Source organism: Leopardus geoffroyi, chromosome C3 (assembly GCF_018350155.1).
Source record: "Leopardus geoffroyi isolate Oge1 chromosome C3, O.geoffroyi_Oge1_pat1.0, whole genome shotgun sequence".
Taxonomy (NCBI): domain Eukaryota; kingdom Metazoa; phylum Chordata; class Mammalia; order Carnivora; family Felidae; genus Leopardus; species Leopardus geoffroyi.
Window position 1 is genome coordinate 10,079,708 of NC_059338.1, and position 18,186 is coordinate 10,097,893.

The following is an 18,186-nucleotide window of genomic DNA, read 5'->3' on the forward strand; positions in this document are numbered from 1 at the left end:
CAACCAAAATATTCTCAAGAGGTTAATGGATAGGGGCACCTAGGTGGCTCCGTTGGTCAGGTATCTGACTTTGATTTCGGCTGAGGTCATGATCTCACAGTTGGTGAGTTCAATCCCCCCCGTGGCTCTGCCCTTGACAGCACAGAGCCTGCTTGGAATCGTTTCTCTCCCTCTCTTTCTGCCCCTCCCCCATGGTCTCTCTCTCTCTCTCTCTCAATTCTCAATAAATATTAAAAAAAAAAAAAAAAAAAAAAAAAAAAAAGAGGGAAAGCAAGAACGAAAAGGAAAGAAAGAAAAAGAAACGCTTATCCGAGGTGGGATCTCTCCAACCAGGAAGCTGTGCAGGTGGTCGCCAACCAGCCCGAGGTCCACGGCAAGGAGGGCCCTCCGGCCCCTCCCCGGAATGGTGGGGCCAGTACTGCGCCTGCGCCAGCCGCGCACTCAGGGAGGCCGGCCGGAAACCTGGCAGGAGCCAAGTGCCTGGAGAAGAGGGGTTACAGGAGCGGGCTGTCGCGGCCACAAAGCCTCTGCCTAATTCCAAGCCCTGACCTACACAAGGGTACATAGTCCCCCTGAAGGGAAAGCTGGGGGAGTCGGGACCGACCTGCCGGGTCAGGGCCTGGTGGACTGCTCGGTATCTTCACTGAGGGCCCCCGGGAGCCTGGATTACTGGTAAGTGCAGGACCCCAACAGGCAGCCAGTCCAAAAGGGCACTAACTGTCGCTATTTTAAAGCAATGGCTTCAGAAAGACTCTTTGAGGGGGTGGAGGAGGGGGGTGCTTCCTCCGCCCTGCGTCCATGCGGGTGTTTCGGGAGCAAGTGGAGCTCTACAGGCCTAGAGGGCCCGGGTGGCCGCCACGAGCCGATGGGGGCTGCGTAGTGCGCATGCGCGAGCCGGCGACTCAGGGTAGCGGGCGACCCGGCACAGGACAAGTGTCTGGGCCAGCAGGGTCACGGGACCAGGCTGTTGGGGGTCCAAGGCATCTGCCCGATTCCAGGGGTTCACCTACACAAATGTGCATATTCCCGCCGGAGGGAAGAGCTGGGGGGGATCTGGATGGCCCTGCCAGGTGAGGCGCATGATCGGGATACCCTCCACTTAGACCCCCCCAGAGCCCTGATTGCTGGAGAACCCTGGGAACCAGTGGGCAGCCGGTCCAAATCTGGGCCGACTGTTGCCAGATTAAATCTGCCACCTCAGAAATATTTTCTGGTCTTGGGCTCCCTCCACCCTTCAGGTGGGCCTGAAGCTTGGGTCATTCTGGTGGTTGGAGTTCCTCTCGGAGCCGCTGGGGCCTGGAGAGCCCTATGCAGCCCAAGGTGGGCGGATACGGTGCTGACTGCGCGTGCGCAGGCCACAAAGGTCATGGTAGTGGGGACTTGGAACAGAGCAGATGTAGGGATTAGTCAGGTCAAGGAGCAGGCTATTTGGGAGTGCCTGGCATCTGCCTAATTCCAAGCCTCCTCCTACACAATATGCCTATTTCCCCTGACAGCAAACCTGGAGGACATCGGACTGCCTTGCCAGGGTGGGGCAAGCTGACTGGTGTCGTCTGATAGGAGACACCAGGGAGCACTGGTTGCTGGAGAGGCCCCTGCTCCTGGGGGGCTTGATTCGGGAGAGAGATTTGTGTTTGGTATTCCTGCACAGCTCTGGAGCAAGGGGTAACAAGGGCCATCCTGTGACCTGCTACTGGGCCAGGACCCGGCTCAGAAGGGGCAGAGTCACAGCCGTGGGCTCTTGGGAGAAAGCATGGATCTGCCAGTGTCTAAGCTCTCACTACACAAAGGCTCCTGTTCCCTCTGAAGCCAGATAGGGAGATTACTCTAAAGCCTTGTTTGGAGGGACTGAGCTGTCCAAGAACGAGACACATGGGAGCCCTTGTTTGTTGATAACTTTAGGCACCTATTAGCAGCACTTTTTTTTTTTTTTTAACGTTTATTTATTTTTGAGACAGAGAGAGACAGAGCATGAACAGGGGAGGGGCAGAGAGAGAGAGGGAGACACAGAATCGGAAGCAGGCTCCAGGCTCTGAGCCATCAGCCCAGAGCCTGGCGCGGTGGGGCTCAAACTCACGGACTGCGAGATCATGACCTGAGCTGAAGTCGGACGCTTAACCGACTGAGCCACCCAGGCGCCCCATAGCAGCACTTTTAAAAGGCAATTGACTTTCACTACCTTTGCAGCCTCAGAACTATATCATGTTGTAGTGGCATCCCAGGAGAACATCCAGGTGGTTAGACCAGCCATGGCACCAGAGGCTTGGAGGGCCTCGCTGCCCAAGGCCTGATGAAGGGGTGTGTGCCGTGTCTGTGTATGCTATGTGGTACATGGTGGCCAGAGATCTGGAACAGTCCATCGGTTATCCTAAGCAACAGGATCAATGGCTCGGCTCTTGGGGGACCTAAGGCACCTGAATAATCCAAGCCTTAACCTAACCAATGTGGCCATTGCCCCTGAAGGCAGATCTTGGGTGGGAACTTGCCAGGGGCAGGCCAGGCAGGGCTGGCTGGGGTTACCTCCTGTCAGAGACACCTGGGAGCCCTGGTTGCCCAAGAGGCCTCTGCTCCTGGGGTCGTGGGTCAGGAGAGGGAGCTGTGCAGCTCTCTGAGCAAGGGGGTCCCCAGACAGTCTGTGACCTGGTAGCCACCAGGACCTAGTTCAGAGGAATGGGGGCACTGGGATTGGCTTTTGGGAGAAACTAGGCCTGTGAGAATTCCTCTGTTCCTCATTGGCTATTTGCTGGACACCGTAGTTCTTTACAAAATGGACTTTTCCATAGACTGCACGCCTACATTCACAACAAAGCCGCTAGCTCTCCCTAGCATAAGTGATTTAAGAAAGAGACCAAAGCAGAAGCCATAGTCTCTCTTATAATTTTCTCAGAAGTGTCACACCATCACTTCTGACAAATTCTATCGGTCACATAGACAACCCTGGTTCAATTTGGGAAGAGCTGCATGGGACGAGAGTACCAGGAGGCAAAGATTATTGGGACCATTTGAGAGACTGGCCGCGCAAAGCCTGGATGTCCTGATAATTTAGCTGTCTGGAACTTAAGGCCAAGAGGAGTACAGAGATTTTTGTCTCTTTGGTTGATAGCACCTGAAACAGTAACTGGTACATAGAAGGTGCCCAATCAATATTAAAAGGATGAATTGATATTAAGGGAAATGTGAACTTATCTTGCAGCCACCGCCTGGAGCTCTGGAAGCTGGTTTCCATTAATATATTTAGCTCAAGATTTGATTGGTTTGTGATCACTGACCGTAAGGGAAAGCAACCTCCATTCTTTCAGAGGAAAAGAAAAGTAGATTGAGAGTATAATATTTGCGGGCTAAAATTCACTCCTGCAGACATCACACTTTGGTTTGCCTAGTTCTCTAGAATCAGCACTGGGTGGATATCTTCCAGGCTACGTATGAGAAAAGTAAAAAAGAGTACATCATGGGGTCTATTTTGAAGCAACGTAGCAAATAAAGCAGAGACAAGGTTTTACTGTGATCTGACACCTGAGACACAAATGACCAATGCTTCACTGGTAGGTAGGCTTCGCCACTTGCCCTGCCACATCATAACCTCAGGTTTCCTTTATCTTGAATTTGAACTAACAGGGCCTGTCAGATGAAGCACTAGACTCAGTCCTTGGTGAGGATAAACCACTCAGACTCCACCCCACAATTCTCATCAATATTAATAGTTATAATTGGTATTATGACTTAAGTACGTAATTAGAGCCATGTGCATTTCCTCAGTTTTCACATTTTATCCTTAGAACAGACACGGGGTGCATCTACCTTGTTTACTTTAATCCTCTTCTGAGATCCATGATCACCCAGAAATAGGTCCTGTATTCATGTCGCTGCTACATGACTCCACTTCCCTGGTCACAACTGATTGGAGGAAGGGATGGTCAGCTCAGCAAAAAAGGGCTAATCAGATTCTGTGTCCTGTGTGTTTGGAATTGGGACCCAGGGGCAGTCACTTGAACACGCGAGTTATAAAATGTTACGGATCTGACACCAAAAGCAAAAATAAACAAGTGGGACTACATCAAATTAAAAAGCTTCTGCACAGCAAAGGAAACCATCAACAGAATGAAAAGACAACCTAGTGAAAGGGAGAAAATATTTGCAAATCATAAATCTGATAAAGGGCTAATGCCCAAAATACATAAAGAACTCATACAACTCAATAGCAAAAGATAAAAACTAAAAACAATTTTTTAATCCGATTAAAAAAATGGGAAGAACATCTTGCGTATAGACATTTTTCCAAAGAAGACATACAGATGACCAGCAGATATATGAAAAGGTGCTCAACATCCCTAGTCATCAGGAAAATGTGAATCACAACCACAAGGAGGTATTCCTTCACATCTGTTAGAGTGGCTATCATCAAGAAGACAAGAAAAAGCAAGTGTGGGTGAGGATGTGGAGAAAAGGAAACATGTATGTATTCTTGGTGGCAATGTATATTGGTGCAGCTACTACGGAAAACAGTATGGAGGTTCCTCAAAAAATTAAAAGTAGAACTACCATGTGATCCAGCGATTCCATTTCTGAGCATTTTTTCAAAAAAAATGAAAACACTAACTCAAAAATATAAATGCACCATGTTTATTGCAACACTGTTTGCAGTCACCAAAACAAGGAAGGAACCTAAGCAACTATCAGTGCATGAATGTTAAAGAAAATGTGTTGTCCATGCATGTGTGTGCGTGCGCGCGCAGACACACACACACACACACACACACACACACACACACACACACACAGTGAAATATTATGTAGCCACGAAAAGAAGGAAATCTTTCTGTTTGCAACAACATGGATGGACCTGAAGGACATTATTATGCTAAATCATATTACATCAGCTGTTCTGACTTATGAAATAAGTCAGACAAAGAAAGACAAACACTGCATGATCTCACTTATATGTGCAATCTGAAAACAAATCAACCAACAAAAACAAACAGCAATAAAAATCCAAACTCCTAGATACAGTGAACCACCTCTGGTGGTTGCCAGAGGTGAGGGATGTTGGGTGGGTGAAAAGAGTGAAGGTGGTCAACAGGTACAAACTTCCAATTATAAAATAAATAAGGCATGATGACTTTAATTAATTAATAACATTGTATATTTGAAAGTTGCTGAGGGAGTAGATCTTGAAAGTTCTCATTACAAGAAAAAAAATTGGTAACTGTGTCATGGATGTTGACTAGACCGTGGTGATGATTGCACAATATATACCAAATTAATCATTAGGTTGTACACCTGCAACTAATACAACATTATAGGTCAATTATATCTCAATAAAAGTAAAGATTACAAAATAAAAGAGCTATGGAGTGATCTTTCTTTCTCATGTATAGGAAAGATGAGAAATGGAGAGAGTAGTACTTATGTATGTGTTTACCAGATTTGTTCTAGACCTACTGAAATTTATGTGCCCTTGGGGTCCATGAAATACCTTAATATCCTTCCAAAAAATATTTTTTTGTTGCATAAGCTAGTTCACATTGAATTTGCTTCCTGTATCAAATCTGTTTTACCCACAGGGACATCGGGAAACTGAATAACTTGCTCAGGGCCATTGGGTTACAAAGAGGCAGCAGAGCTGAGATTTAATCAATATCATATTGACTCTTGAGCCTATCATTTATCCCATACTGCCACTATTAGGAAGTGTTTCCCCTTCTCAGCTCACTTAGGAGGCTCACACTCCTTAGTGTTAATTGTGGCCATGTGACTTGCTTTGGTGGAAGAAACATAATCAGAAGTGACATGATTCATTCTTAGTGGAGAGATTGGTTGCCAGAGCTTCCCTATCCACTCCATTTCTGCTTCAGCAGCCCTGAAAGCATCACAGTATGGAGGATCCAGAAGATCAAAGATGCATCCACCACTTAGCCAACACACAGAGGACACTCTGGGAAGCCACCTCAACTGACAGTGGACTTCTTATGAGAACGAAATAAACTTGTGTTGTTTCAGGCCACTGAGATTTTAGAGTTGTCTGATTATGCAGCAAAACTTGTCTTATCATATATTCAACAGACTACACCTTACACCTTATTCTCCAAGCCTTCTTCTTGATTTCAATCAAATCAACTCCAACTTCCCCTTGTCTTACAGCTTTTATTTCAGTTACATAGGACTGCATAACAAGCCATTCCAAAACTTAAAACAGTAATGATTTCTTACTTCTCATGATTCTGTGGGTTGACGGGGCTCAGCTGCAGGGTTCATCTACTTCACATGGGATAACAGAAGGTCACTTATGCGGCTGCATTTGGTGAGGAGCGTGGCCGGGACTGGAATGTGCGAGACAGACGTTCATCCTGGGGAACCTCTTTCCGTATGGCCTCTCACTATTCAGAAGTCTAGCCCAAGCCTCTTTACAATGTAGAGTTTCTAAGACCACATGTTCCCATTTGCAAGTGCTTATCAGGCCTCTATTTTCATCACATTTGCTACTATCTCATTGGCTGAAACAAGTCACATGGCCAAGCCCAGAGTCAATGTAGGTGGGACTGTACCAGGGTGTGAATTCCAGAAGTCATGGCTCTTTGGGGACTTTCAGTGTAACCATCTATAACAGCCATTAATTAAGCATTAACATCGAGTTGTCAGTTTTAAAAGTGTTTCCACATGTATTATCTCATTTTGTTTAACAACAACCCTTGAGGAATAAATATATGCCACGCCTATTTTACAAAGAAAGGGACTAGGGCTCAGAAATCTGGACACCTAAAATCGCACAACTAGTAAATGGGAGAATTAAGACTTGACCTCAGGTCTTATTACTGAAAGTGCTGTGTTTTCTGTCACCTCACAGCTACCTCTGGCCAGCACGACCAGTGATATCTAGCTATGATTTCCATGTTTGATCTTTCCAGGTTTTTATTTTTATTTTTTTTATTTTTTTTAATGTTTATTTATTTTTGAGACAGAGAGAGACAGAGCATGAGCAGGGGAGGGGCAGAGAGAGAGGGAGACACAGAATCCGAAGCAGGCTCCAGGCTCTGAGCTGTCAGCACAGAGCCTGACACAGGGCTCAAACCCACGGACCGTGAGATCATGACCTGAGCTGAAGTCGGACGCTTACCCGACTGAGCCACCCAGGCACCCCTGATCTTTCCAGGTTTTTAAATTTTGCTGGCAAATAAACTCATCCATTTTTCCAAATACTTTTTCCAGAGTTTAGGTTGTTGTTGTTGTTATTTAACTGTGTGGAGGGAAATGTACCCAATTCTCAAAGACTTTGATGTATTGAAACCCAGAATTGCTAGCAATGTTTGCTTATTGTAAAGCAAGCCCCAACTAAGCCAGGGTGGTTACTGGGAAGCACCCACATTACACCAAACCTTGAAAGAGGACTTATTTAGACTTCATCATGCCCAAAGTTTCTTCTGAGGAAGAGATTCTTTTCTGCACCCTAGCCCCATGATGAAGAGTTTCAGCCCCAGACTGCCAGATCCAATTCCTTAAGTCATTTACACTTCTGTGCAAATGTCAATACTAATAGATCACAACCAGGGAAGGGGGGTTTGGGGGGGGGGAGTTGAGTTGGAGGCTTATAAAATTGAGAAAGCATCCATAATTATTCTCATCACTGCTTTGCAATCACTGGATGCTAGAGAATAAATCACAAGGAGATGAAAATCAGGACTGGCTCAGAAGCACTACCTATGGCTGTTGCCATGGTCGTCAGTGGTGGTGGAACAGACATCCAGAGGAACCACAGTCCTGCTGCCCATTATGAACTGAAATCAGGTGCCAGGCCCTCCCTGGGTGAGGCGCTCCGCCGAGGAACACCCTCCACAGTGTCCTGTTGTCTGGTTCCATACTCTTGGCCCCCAGCCTCCAGATGACACTTTTCATTAGGAACCTTGGTTGGCCGGGCCTTTGGCCCATTCCCTTCACTTTCCTTGTCACTTTCCTGGTATGGAGAGAAAGAAGGAAAACTTTACCTGTAAACCAAATACCTTTGAACTCCCCCTCTTACAGAGACACCCCTGAAAGAACCTTCTTTCTTTAAGCAATGTCAGGCTTCACGTTCAACCAGCTTCTGCGACCCACCTCATGACACTCTAGCTTCACACAAGAAAGGCAAACACGAAGCATCATGGAGTGAAATTGTGCATGGCTACCAGGTGGGAAAATGCCTCCTACGGAGCCGAAGTGCAAGCAACCAACCTTCCCACGTCAGGGCTCTTGGTGTCTTCCATCAGGATGTCACATACCTTATTTTGTGTCCTATAGTACTCATTTAACACGTACTGATATTTGGGTTGAGTAAGACCAAAGAAGGTAGCAAATCTTCCACCAAGAAATTCACATGCTGAAAGAAAGAACAGGCACCTTGGTAAGCTGAACTGATGACTAAAACTTAGAGTCATTTGAAGTGAAGAGTTTAAACTTGCCTGCCGGTGATCCATTACCACACTTAACTTTAAGGCTGACAAAAGATTTCAATTGCTCTGGACTCTCAGAAAGTTCCAGGACTCACAAGGAATTGTTAAATCTTCTGTCTCCCCGTGGGATTACATCTAAACAATCCTTTCCGGATGGGTATGTCAGGAGAGATTTTCAAAATACCTACTTCCAGCGTTGGTCCTAAGCAATCCGAATAGATGCTTTGGTTGTGAAAGTTGGGGGTCAAGGTTTCGCATTAACAGTGGTTTCCTGGTGGTGTCTCCTGGACACCTAGAAATGTTTTCCTTTAGAATTATAGGATTTCTGACACCCCACCCCCCACAACCCCACTTTCTGATCCCTAAGGCTTTTCCTCTTCTTGGGATGTTGCTCATATAGTACATCAAAATGGTGCTCTCCATTTTTTAAAATGTGTTTTATCTTTTCAAAAATACTCTAGCTCCTTAATCTGTTTGTTTGCCACAGTGCCTGGTACATGTATATAAGAGGAGTTTCTAAAGTATTAGAATAAATCTTAGGAGGCTTTCCTGCTTATGACCTACTAGAATTTTACCTTGAAAACACTAGTTACGGTTTCATGTGGGTGTCAGCTCTATCCAAAAGCTCCTGTGTAGAGACCAGGGTGCTGACTGCTAGCATTTGTATGCCTCCCCTACAACCTGGAAGCCCCAAGCAGATGCACTTCAACGCTACAGTCCTGCTTGGGACCTTGAAGGCAGCATGATTCCCCACATGTCCTGTCCCTACCATCGTAAGTCACAGCCCAACATGGAAATCACTACAGTCCCTGTTCTCCTTTACATTCTCATAAGGCTGTATTGAGTTTTGCTTCTTTTACCTGACCTAATCTCCTAGGGTGTTCTCCCTCCAAAATATTTCACCTCTTTAAACAATCTTGTCCCAACTAAACACATAGAACTCTCTAGAAGACAGCATTTTTTTCTGCCAGTGTAGTATGGTCGAGGTAAGATTGGTATCTCACCTGGGTTCCCAAAGGAACTTACAAATCCCTAACCCTGTATCCTGATGTAAAAGCACTTGCTCCTCTGAGGCTCATACCATCTGACTAAATCACCCCATCTTTACTTTTTACTGTAGTTTAAAGACTTCCCTCCCCTCCCCTCCCCTCCCCCCAGTGACTATTGTGGTCCCTAAGCTGACCTTAGCCATACTTTCATAGCACTCTCAAGTCATATATCGGCATTACTCATTACTAAGTCTTTTCATCAGTGGTCCCTATGCTCCTTCTAGCCCGGCGGTTGTGACAACAAATTGTAATTAAAGGCATGTTTACTAGCCTATAATATCTATTGAATATGGAATCCCTTGAAAGCAAAGCCTGTCATTTGTCTTTGTGTCCCAGGGACCCACACAGTGCCAAACACACATTGGCACTCAATAAATGTTTACTTAATGAATGAATGAAGATCAATTCCTCAGAGCTATGGCTATACTTCGATTTTCTTGAATTTTAATTTTTGTATTTTTTTAAAGTTGTTTCTTTCCTGCTGTACATGCAAGAATACGCAAATTAGAAGGAAATGAGAAGGGGCGCCTGGGTGGCTCAGTCAGTTGGGCGTCCGACTTCAGCTCAGGTCATGATCTCACAGCTTGTGGGTTCCAGCCCTGTGCTCACAGCTCAGAGCCTGGAGCCTGTTTCAGATTCTGTGTCCCTCTCTCGTTCTGCCCCTCACCCACTCATGCTCTCTCTCTCTCTCTCTCTCTCTCTCTTAAGAATAAATAAAACATTTTAAAAAATTTAGAAGGAAATGAGTAATTAGATGTTGCCAATTGTGTTTTAAAGAAAATTGGTGAAAGTCGAGCAAAATAAGATTCAGTGTTTCATCTGTTATAAATAGCTGCTTAGGCCATTCACTTTGTCCCTGAGAAGGGTCCATAAAGTCCTTGTTCATAACAGAGTCATTATGATGAAGGAACTTGGAACTGTGTCATATAAAAATAGTTTTAAAAAAACCTTGGAAGTTTATTCAGGTGAAGAGTCACCTTAGGGATGGGGGAGGCTATTGTCTTCGAATATTTGAAGCTCTGTCCTATGAAAGAGGAATCTAGACTTGTTTTATATGACCTTAAGAAAGACAACTAAGATCAATGGGAATAACTTTAAAAGAAGACAAAATATAAGGTAGAATTTACTAAAAAGAGTTGGAAAGAGATGGAAGGGTTTGCCTGAAGATGTGAGGTTCTACACCTTTGGGAATGTTCAAGCATAGATCAAGAAGGGACTAGGTTGTCCCTTATTCTGGATGCCAGGGAGTGGATTAAACTGGAAGGCCCAACGAACATTGAGGGCCTATAAGTCTACATCTTGTATTTAGGACTAAATAAATAAATAAATAAATAACCTTGGCAGTACTTACTAGAAAATGAGGTGCTTGCTATTTGCCCTGCCCAAAACCATAAGTACGACTGCCACGAGAGTTTAGACTGAAAAAAAGAAAGAAATCAAGTTAGAGTAATTAATAACAAGAGTAGTGATACAGGTGTTTCATGTAGAGATTTCAAGATGCTTTAGAGTATATTACATTTTCTTTCTCACACGTGAGAAATGTAAAGTTATCAAAACTATGAGTTGACTATAAACTCCAGGAAGTAAGACAAGGGGAACAAGGAGTTAGTTTAAAACCGTATTTTCTACAAACCTTGTTTGGCTTAATCTCTTATTCATTAAGCCCCCATGTTACTAATATTGACACTCTAAGCTTACAGGATCATGTGTTGAATTTGTTTTCTGTTCCTTTTTTTCTTCCTCTTCCTCCTCCTCGGTGCTATATTCTTCCATGATGTCTCCATCAACAAAATGGATAATTCTTTTGGGAGTAGTTCTTTTGGAAGACCTACTTTTCTCTAATTCTGACTTCTGGAAACTGTCTTTTTCCATAAGGAAATAAAACAACTAGTGAATTTAAAACAGGGCACCTTCAGGCCAGTTGCCCAGGGCAGTGTTTATATAGCTGAGAGGTGTCTAGTTATTTTCAATGGATGGTAAAGCTAGAGAATTCAGATGTAACCGTAGCTGCGATCTCATCAGTTCTTCAAATCCAAGGAAGGACTGTTCAGTTCTGTACCAAAATGGAAAAAAAAAAAAAAAAATGTAATTAGTAGTAAAAATGTGAACTTTGTGAGTCTTCAAACAAAAATTTAAACAGTTCCCTTACCTCTTATTCATTACAAAACCAACAAATACTAGTAGAGAGAGGCCACTAAGGTGTGGAAGTTTCCCAATTATTTCAATAAAGAGTGAGAGGCAATGTAAGTAGTGATTAAGAGTGCAGGCTTTGCACAGAGAAGAACAAATTTGTCAAGTATATACCTGGTAAAGGACTTATTTTCAGAATATGTAAAGAGCAATTACAATTCAATAAGTAAAAGACAAGCAACTCAACTGAAATATGGGTGAGGGATTTGAACAGATACTTTATCAAATAAGATTTACAGGTGCCAACTAAACCTAGGAAAAGATGCTCAATGTCATTAGTCATTAGGAAAATGCGAATTGAAACCATAATGAGATATCACCCTCACTAGAAGGCTAAAATTTAAAGGACTGAGGAATAAATGGAGGAGCTAGAACTCTCACATTGCTGGTGGGGATGCAAAATGGTACAGCCACTTTGGAAAACAGTTTGGCAGTTTCTTAAAAGTTAAACAGGTTCTTACCATATAGTGTTGTTCTGGGACCCAATTCCAAGCTGGGGGGTGGGCAGAGATTTCCCCCACCAACAAGCAATTCTCAAATTGTCAGCACACCAGCTGGACGTCCTACAATTCAACTCGATTCTGACACTACCCACCCACCTCTTCCCTTACTTCAGAGGCCAGTCACAAGCCCAGGTTGTTATTTGTACTTCTGACCTACTGGCTATAAATCAGAGGTTCCCACAGCCCCCACTTTGAGTTAGATTAATTTGCTAGAGCAACTTGGGAAGTCTGTTTACTCACTAGATTATCAGTTTATTATAAAAGCATAGAATTTGGGGCGCCTGGGTGGCTGAATCGGTTAGGCGTCTGACTTCAGCTCAGGTTATGATCTCATGGCTGGTGATTTCGAGCCCCGCTTCAGGCTTTGTGCTGACAGCTCAGAGCCTGGAACCTGCTTCAGATTCTGTGTCTCCCTCTGTCTCTGCCACTCCCCTGGTCTCTCCGTCTCAAAAATAAATAAACAACAACAACAAAGGATATATATAACTTAGGAAGAGCCAGATGGAAGAGGTGCACAGGGCAGGGTATCGGGAAAGGGCACAGTGCTTCTGTGTGTCCCCCGAGCACAACACGCTCTCTGAAGTTCCACGTGTCTACCAACCTGGGAGCTCTCCTCCCACCCTGTTTTCTTTGTTTGTTTTGGAGGCTTCATCACCGAGGTCTGGCGGATTAAATCATTAGCCGTTGGGCGCTGGTGATGAATTCAACCTCCAGCCCCTGGGGGATGTCAGGAAGTGGGAAGGAAATCACCTAATCACAGGGTTGGTTCTTGCAAGTCACCTCATTAACATGACAAAAGACACTTGGTCCTCTCAACAGTTAGGAAATTCGGAAGGTTTTAGAAGCCCTGGGCTAGAAATGGGAAGACCACATATATAGCTATTAAAAATCACAGTATCACACGTCTAGATGTTTACCCAAGAGAAATGAAAACCTTTCCATCTAAAGATTTGTATGTGAATATTTATAGCAGCTTTATTTGTAAGAGCCCCAAACTGAAAACAATCAAAATGTCCATTAATGAATAAACCAAATGTGATACGTTTGTTCAATGAAATACTATTTCAATGAAATACTATTTAGTGGTTAAAGTATTGGACCCTTATATTTTTATTTATGTATTTATTTTGAGAGAGAGAGAGAGAGAGAAAAGGGGAGGGGCAGAGCGAGAGGGAGACTGAGAATCCCAAGCAGGCTCTGCACTGTCAGTGCTGGGCTTGATGCAGGGTTCCATCCCACGAACCATGAGACCATGACCTGGGCCGAAACCAAGAGTCAGTTGCTTAACCGACTGAGCCATCCAAGTGCCCCTTTGGACATTAATATTTGCAACACTATGAATGAATCCCCAAAACATGACGCTAAGTGAAAGAAGCCAGACACTCTATATTAAATGATTACATTTATGTAACATTTTAGAAAAGGCGAAATTATAGTTGTAGAAAACAGATGAGTGTTTGCTGGGGAGGATGGGGGGAGAGATAACTACAAAGGGACAAAAGGGAACTTTCTCGGGCAATAGAAATGTTCTAACAGATGATTATGATGATATATATATCATGATTATAGCAGCGGTTACTCAACTATACATTTGTCAAATCAAATTCTACACTTAATGATGAACTTTCGGGGTGATGGGGTGGTCTGTGGGGTCTGGAGCCAATGGCCAAGAAATAATTCTTGAAGACGTCTGTGGTGCAAAAAGGTGATTTTATTAAAGTATGGGGACAGGACCATGGGCAGGAAGAGCTGCACTGGGGTCATGACAGGTAACTCATTATATACCCTCAGGTTGGGAGGGGATCAGGGATAGATTAAATCTCTAAGGAATTTTGGAAGCAAGGTTTCCAGGACCTTCAGGGGCTAGCTGTTGCTAGGGAAACACCATTTATCACTGTTTAATAAAACTTTAGTCCTGAGACCCTTCAGATACATATCAGGGGCCATAAACTTGGAGCATGTTTGCCAGGATATATCTTGGGGCAGTTGACATAAAGGAAGTAGACTTATGGGGGAGGTGTAAGCCAAGGTTCTCGTTTGCAAAGTGTCATCCTTAAGGCCTCTGAGCTCCTAGAGGGAGGTCACTCTGCTGGTCTCAAGGATTTATCAATGGGCTGTAGGCAGTAAGGGAATTTCATTTCTCATTTGCCTTAGTTTCCCACATCACCATGGCAAGCAATTAAACCCCTTTCCTTTGTTCTTGGGTAGCCAGGCAGGTCAGAGGAATATCACACATATTCCAACGGGGGGTGGGGGGGGCCAGCCTGTATTTTGTCCTCAGCCTGCCTCTTGCTCCCCCATCAGTTAACACTGGTTAATATCTCAATAAATCTCACCAGTTTGGGAGCCAGCCTGCCTAGGTTTAATATCCCATTACTTACTATCTCTGGGCGCCGGTTTCCTTATCTCTAAAATAAGAATGATACAGTTTGAGCATATCTTTGAATATAGTACCAACCTTATAAAATGAGAATTAAACGAGGAAAGACACAGCAAGGAGTTAGAACAATTCTTAGCAAATATCAAGTGTCTAATAAAAGCTAGGTATTATTAAGTACCTATCACTTCCGTAACAGTGTACATGTTCTAACGTGGTAAGCACACTGTTGTCTTAATGAGTACTTAATATATTTGAAGATTATGTCAGCAAATATGGCAGACTGAGTTGATGTGAAAGTCCTCTTCCTGTTCCAAATTCACAGAAATGCTGGATAAAATTAAACAAAATACTAAGCCAAGCTGTGAGAAGAAAAGCTAGCAAAAACGAGTGTCCGTGCCCCAGGCTGGATACTCCCCTTGCATACTTTTGTCTTCCGTAATCTTGTCTGCCTCCTCCACCAACTACCGGTGTAGCATCACTGGTAAAGGCCCCGTCCCCTGTTTCTTTGATCTCTCAATCCCCTACCATCCCAGCCATGAAAGGAGTCCCATGTCAAAGTTCGGGGCTCAGCCTTTGGAGGTGACGCCGCTGGGCCGGCACCGGTGTGCAATGAACAGCCTTTTCCGATTCCCGGAGTGCACATGGCTGGTCTCTTCCTGGGCACCGAGTATTTGCTGTAACAGCTGGACTGAGGATGTAAGAGAGGCAGAGAGACTGGAAGGAAGCCTAGGTATCAGCAAAAGAAGGAAAACTGAAAATCCTAAGGGTGAGCTAAAGCTGGGATGGTTCCTGAGGGTTTCAGAACTGGATACAGACCTTGGGGCTAAAGGTTTAACACTGGTGCAGAGAGGAGAGCCCAAATCACAGACCCTGCGAATATGAGGAGCCAGCCGAAGTGAAATACCTGAGTAAAACTAAGATAAATAAATTACAATCGTAATCTGTAAATCATGGACTGGAAAAACTGCCTACTGGCTTATCAAAGTGGAAAAACAATTTGTCATCTCCTGGCAACATGGGTAGAAACAGTCACTGAAAAATACTGGAACCCCAGGCCAGTACCAAATGCTGGGTGTGGCCAGATTCAGAGTGCTCAGGTGGGGTGAGGCCCGGCAGTGAAGCTTCGGGACCCACAGCTGCCGGAAGCAAGCACAAAGCCACCTGAGAGGGAAGCTTCAAGAAGATAAGGTACACGGGATCTGCACCAAAAACACCCCCTGCTGAGGATGCCATGGCAAAAACTTACAAATCCCAGGAAGAAACCAACCCTCCTGAGGACGTTACCAAGTTGTCACCCAAAAGTCGGGAGTAATAGAGCAACACAGAACTTTACAATGATTATGGTTAATATATTCAAAGAGATAAAGGAAGCAAGACACAATATCCCAAAGGAACAGGGTGATTTGAAAAAGAACGGAACAGAAATTCCAGGAACGAAATATATAGTCAACTCAGGATATGTTGGATGTAGATTGAACAGTGAAGCAATCTGTCATAACCCAGCATAAAGAGAGATATGTTCTGTTAACATCAAGGAAAAGCTTTGAGATATGAAGAATGGATGAGAAAGTTCAATATGTGTTGAATGGGAGTTCAGAGGAGGTGAATGGAAAGGACAGGGGAGGTAATGTTTGAAGACACAATGGCTATGAACTTTCAATATTTGGGTTTTTTTTTAAGTTTATTTATTTTTGAGAGAGAGAAAGCACGAGTGGGGAAGGGGCAGGGAGAGAATCCCAAGCAGGCTCTGCACGGCTAGTGCTGGACATGGGGCTTGAACCCACGAACCATGAGATCATGACCTGAGCCGAAGTTAGGAGTCGGACTCAGCCAACTGAGCCACCCAGCCTCCCCTAAAAGTTACTGTAGAGTCAAGCCTATGCAAAGAAGGACACTCAGACCCTCCCCTGGGCCCCTAAAAGCAGGAAATCTATGAGAAAGGTAGCCTCCCTGGACCAGGAGGTAAAGAGACATCCTTATCACCAGAGATGAGACGTTTAGAGCCAAGAAGGCTGTACAAACAATCCTTGTTACTTTTTACTAATTTGCTATCCCAGCCCAAAGTCTGTTTACAATTCCTCACTAATTGAAACTCCAATTAGTTAACATTTCTTTGTCTTGTCAATTCCTCACGGATTTATTGTCTCTCTGTCTAAAAGGTGTAAAAACTGCCTGCCTTGGTCATTTCTTTGGGGTCTCAATTTCATTATTGGGCCTCTGGGTACATGTAATAAAACTTTTTTTTTTTTCTCCTGCTAATCAGTCTCATGTAAATTTAATTCTTAGTCCAACTGGAAGGCCTTGAGCATAGAGAAGAATTTTTCATTCCCTTCAGGGGATGTGAATAAATCACTGAATCTTATTGGTACAACGCTGAGTTTATGTCGTTGTCAAAGGTTAGGGTTGCAAAAGACCTGTCAAGGGTTAAATTTGTCAGCAAAGTGATATGAGGACAGAGAACCCAGCATAGGGTCCCCTAAGGAGACTTGAGCAATGAATACACAGGGTTTTGCCCACTGACTTAGTGACAGTGCATCACTAAAGAACCTCAGCAAGAAATAGTTGTTACCATTTAGTTTCTGATACCAAAAAAGCAGCAAAAAGTAACTTAATTTGGTGTTTAAGACAGTGCCATGTGAAATAAAACACATCCTACAACAGTAATCAGAAGGAAATACAAACATTTTTGAAAGCAACTCACCTACATTTATTCCTCTTTTTTTCCTTCATTGCTTTTATTCGTTATGTCTGGCTTTGAAGGTAGTACAAAATTCGGTGCCAGAAGTTGTTCGGTAGATGATAAATCAGAGAAGCTAGGCTGAGGCCAGACAGAGCCCTGGGATATGCCAACGTGGAAGCATTCTCTGTGTGCTGTTTACAGGGCGGAACGTGTTTGAGTTGTGGGAAGGTCAGTTATATTTACACATCCGGCAGTGAATGAACCCAGTGGGCACCAAACTTGTCTGCAGATTAGAATCCTCTAAGGGTCTTTTAAAGAATTCAAATGGCAGACCACACCCCAGACCACTGAAGTCACCATCTCTGTGAGTGGGACATGGCATCAGGTGTTATCGTTGTTGTTGCTATTGTTTTGTAGTTTATTTATTTATTTATTTATTTTTAATTTTTTTTTTCAACGTTTATTTATTTTTGGGACAGAGAGAGACAGAGCATGAACGGGGGAGGGGCAGAGAGAGAGGGAGACACAGAATCAGAAACAGGCTCCAGGCTCTGAGCCATCAGCCCAGAGCCCGACGCGGGGCTCGAACTCACGGACGGCGAGATCGTGACCTGGCTGAAGTCGGACGCTTAACCGACTGCGCCACCCAGGCGCCCCTAGTTTGTTTATTTTTGAGAGAGACGCAGTACATGTGCATGCACCAGCGGGGGAGGGGCTTAGACAGAGACAGAGAATCCCAAGCAGACACCTTGCTGTCCACGAAGAATGCAACATGTCGACCCCACAGATCATGAGATCGTGGCCTGAGCTGAAATCCAAAGTCTGATGCTTAACCCACAGCCACCCAGGTGCCCCTGGCATCTGTTATTTTTGAAGCTGTCCGGGTGATCCCAATGTACAGGCAAGTTTCCTAAGGAAACCAGTGCCCTAAGGATGTGGGAAAAGATACAGTGATTTGCTGCAC

The 18,186-nt window shown here is 44.3% G+C and overlaps 1 protein-coding gene and 1 long non-coding RNA gene across 3 annotated transcripts in view; one reads left to right on the forward strand and one right to left on the reverse strand.

The window, feature by feature from the left end:
* Positions 1-460: 460 nt before the first annotated feature.
* Positions 461-18,186, forward strand: part of LOC123586454 — a 31,726-nt gene continuing 14,000 nt past the window's right edge. The window contains exon 1 of the long non-coding RNA XR_006706798.1: positions 461-672. This is a non-coding gene — a long non-coding RNA (uncharacterized LOC123586454). The remainder of the gene's footprint in view (positions 673-18,186) is intronic.
* FAM177B (family with sequence similarity 177 member B) lies at positions 7,146-17,608 on the reverse strand. Of its 2 annotated transcripts, none has more exons than XM_045455689.1 (5): positions 17,248-17,608; positions 11,168-11,522; positions 10,821-10,887; positions 8,250-8,347; positions 7,146-7,945 (listed from the first exon to the last, which is right to left on the reverse strand). In XM_045455689.1, the coding sequence occupies exons 2-5, from the start codon at positions 11,339-11,341 to the stop codon at positions 7,763-7,765; spliced, it is 522 nt and encodes a 173-aa protein (XP_045311645.1). In that variant the 5' UTR covers positions 11,342-11,522; positions 17,248-17,608; the 3' UTR covers positions 7,146-7,762. The 2 variants fall into 2 exon arrangements, with proteins under 2 accessions (XP_045311645.1, XP_045311644.1); XM_045455688.1 differs by having other exon boundaries at positions 17,244-17,608.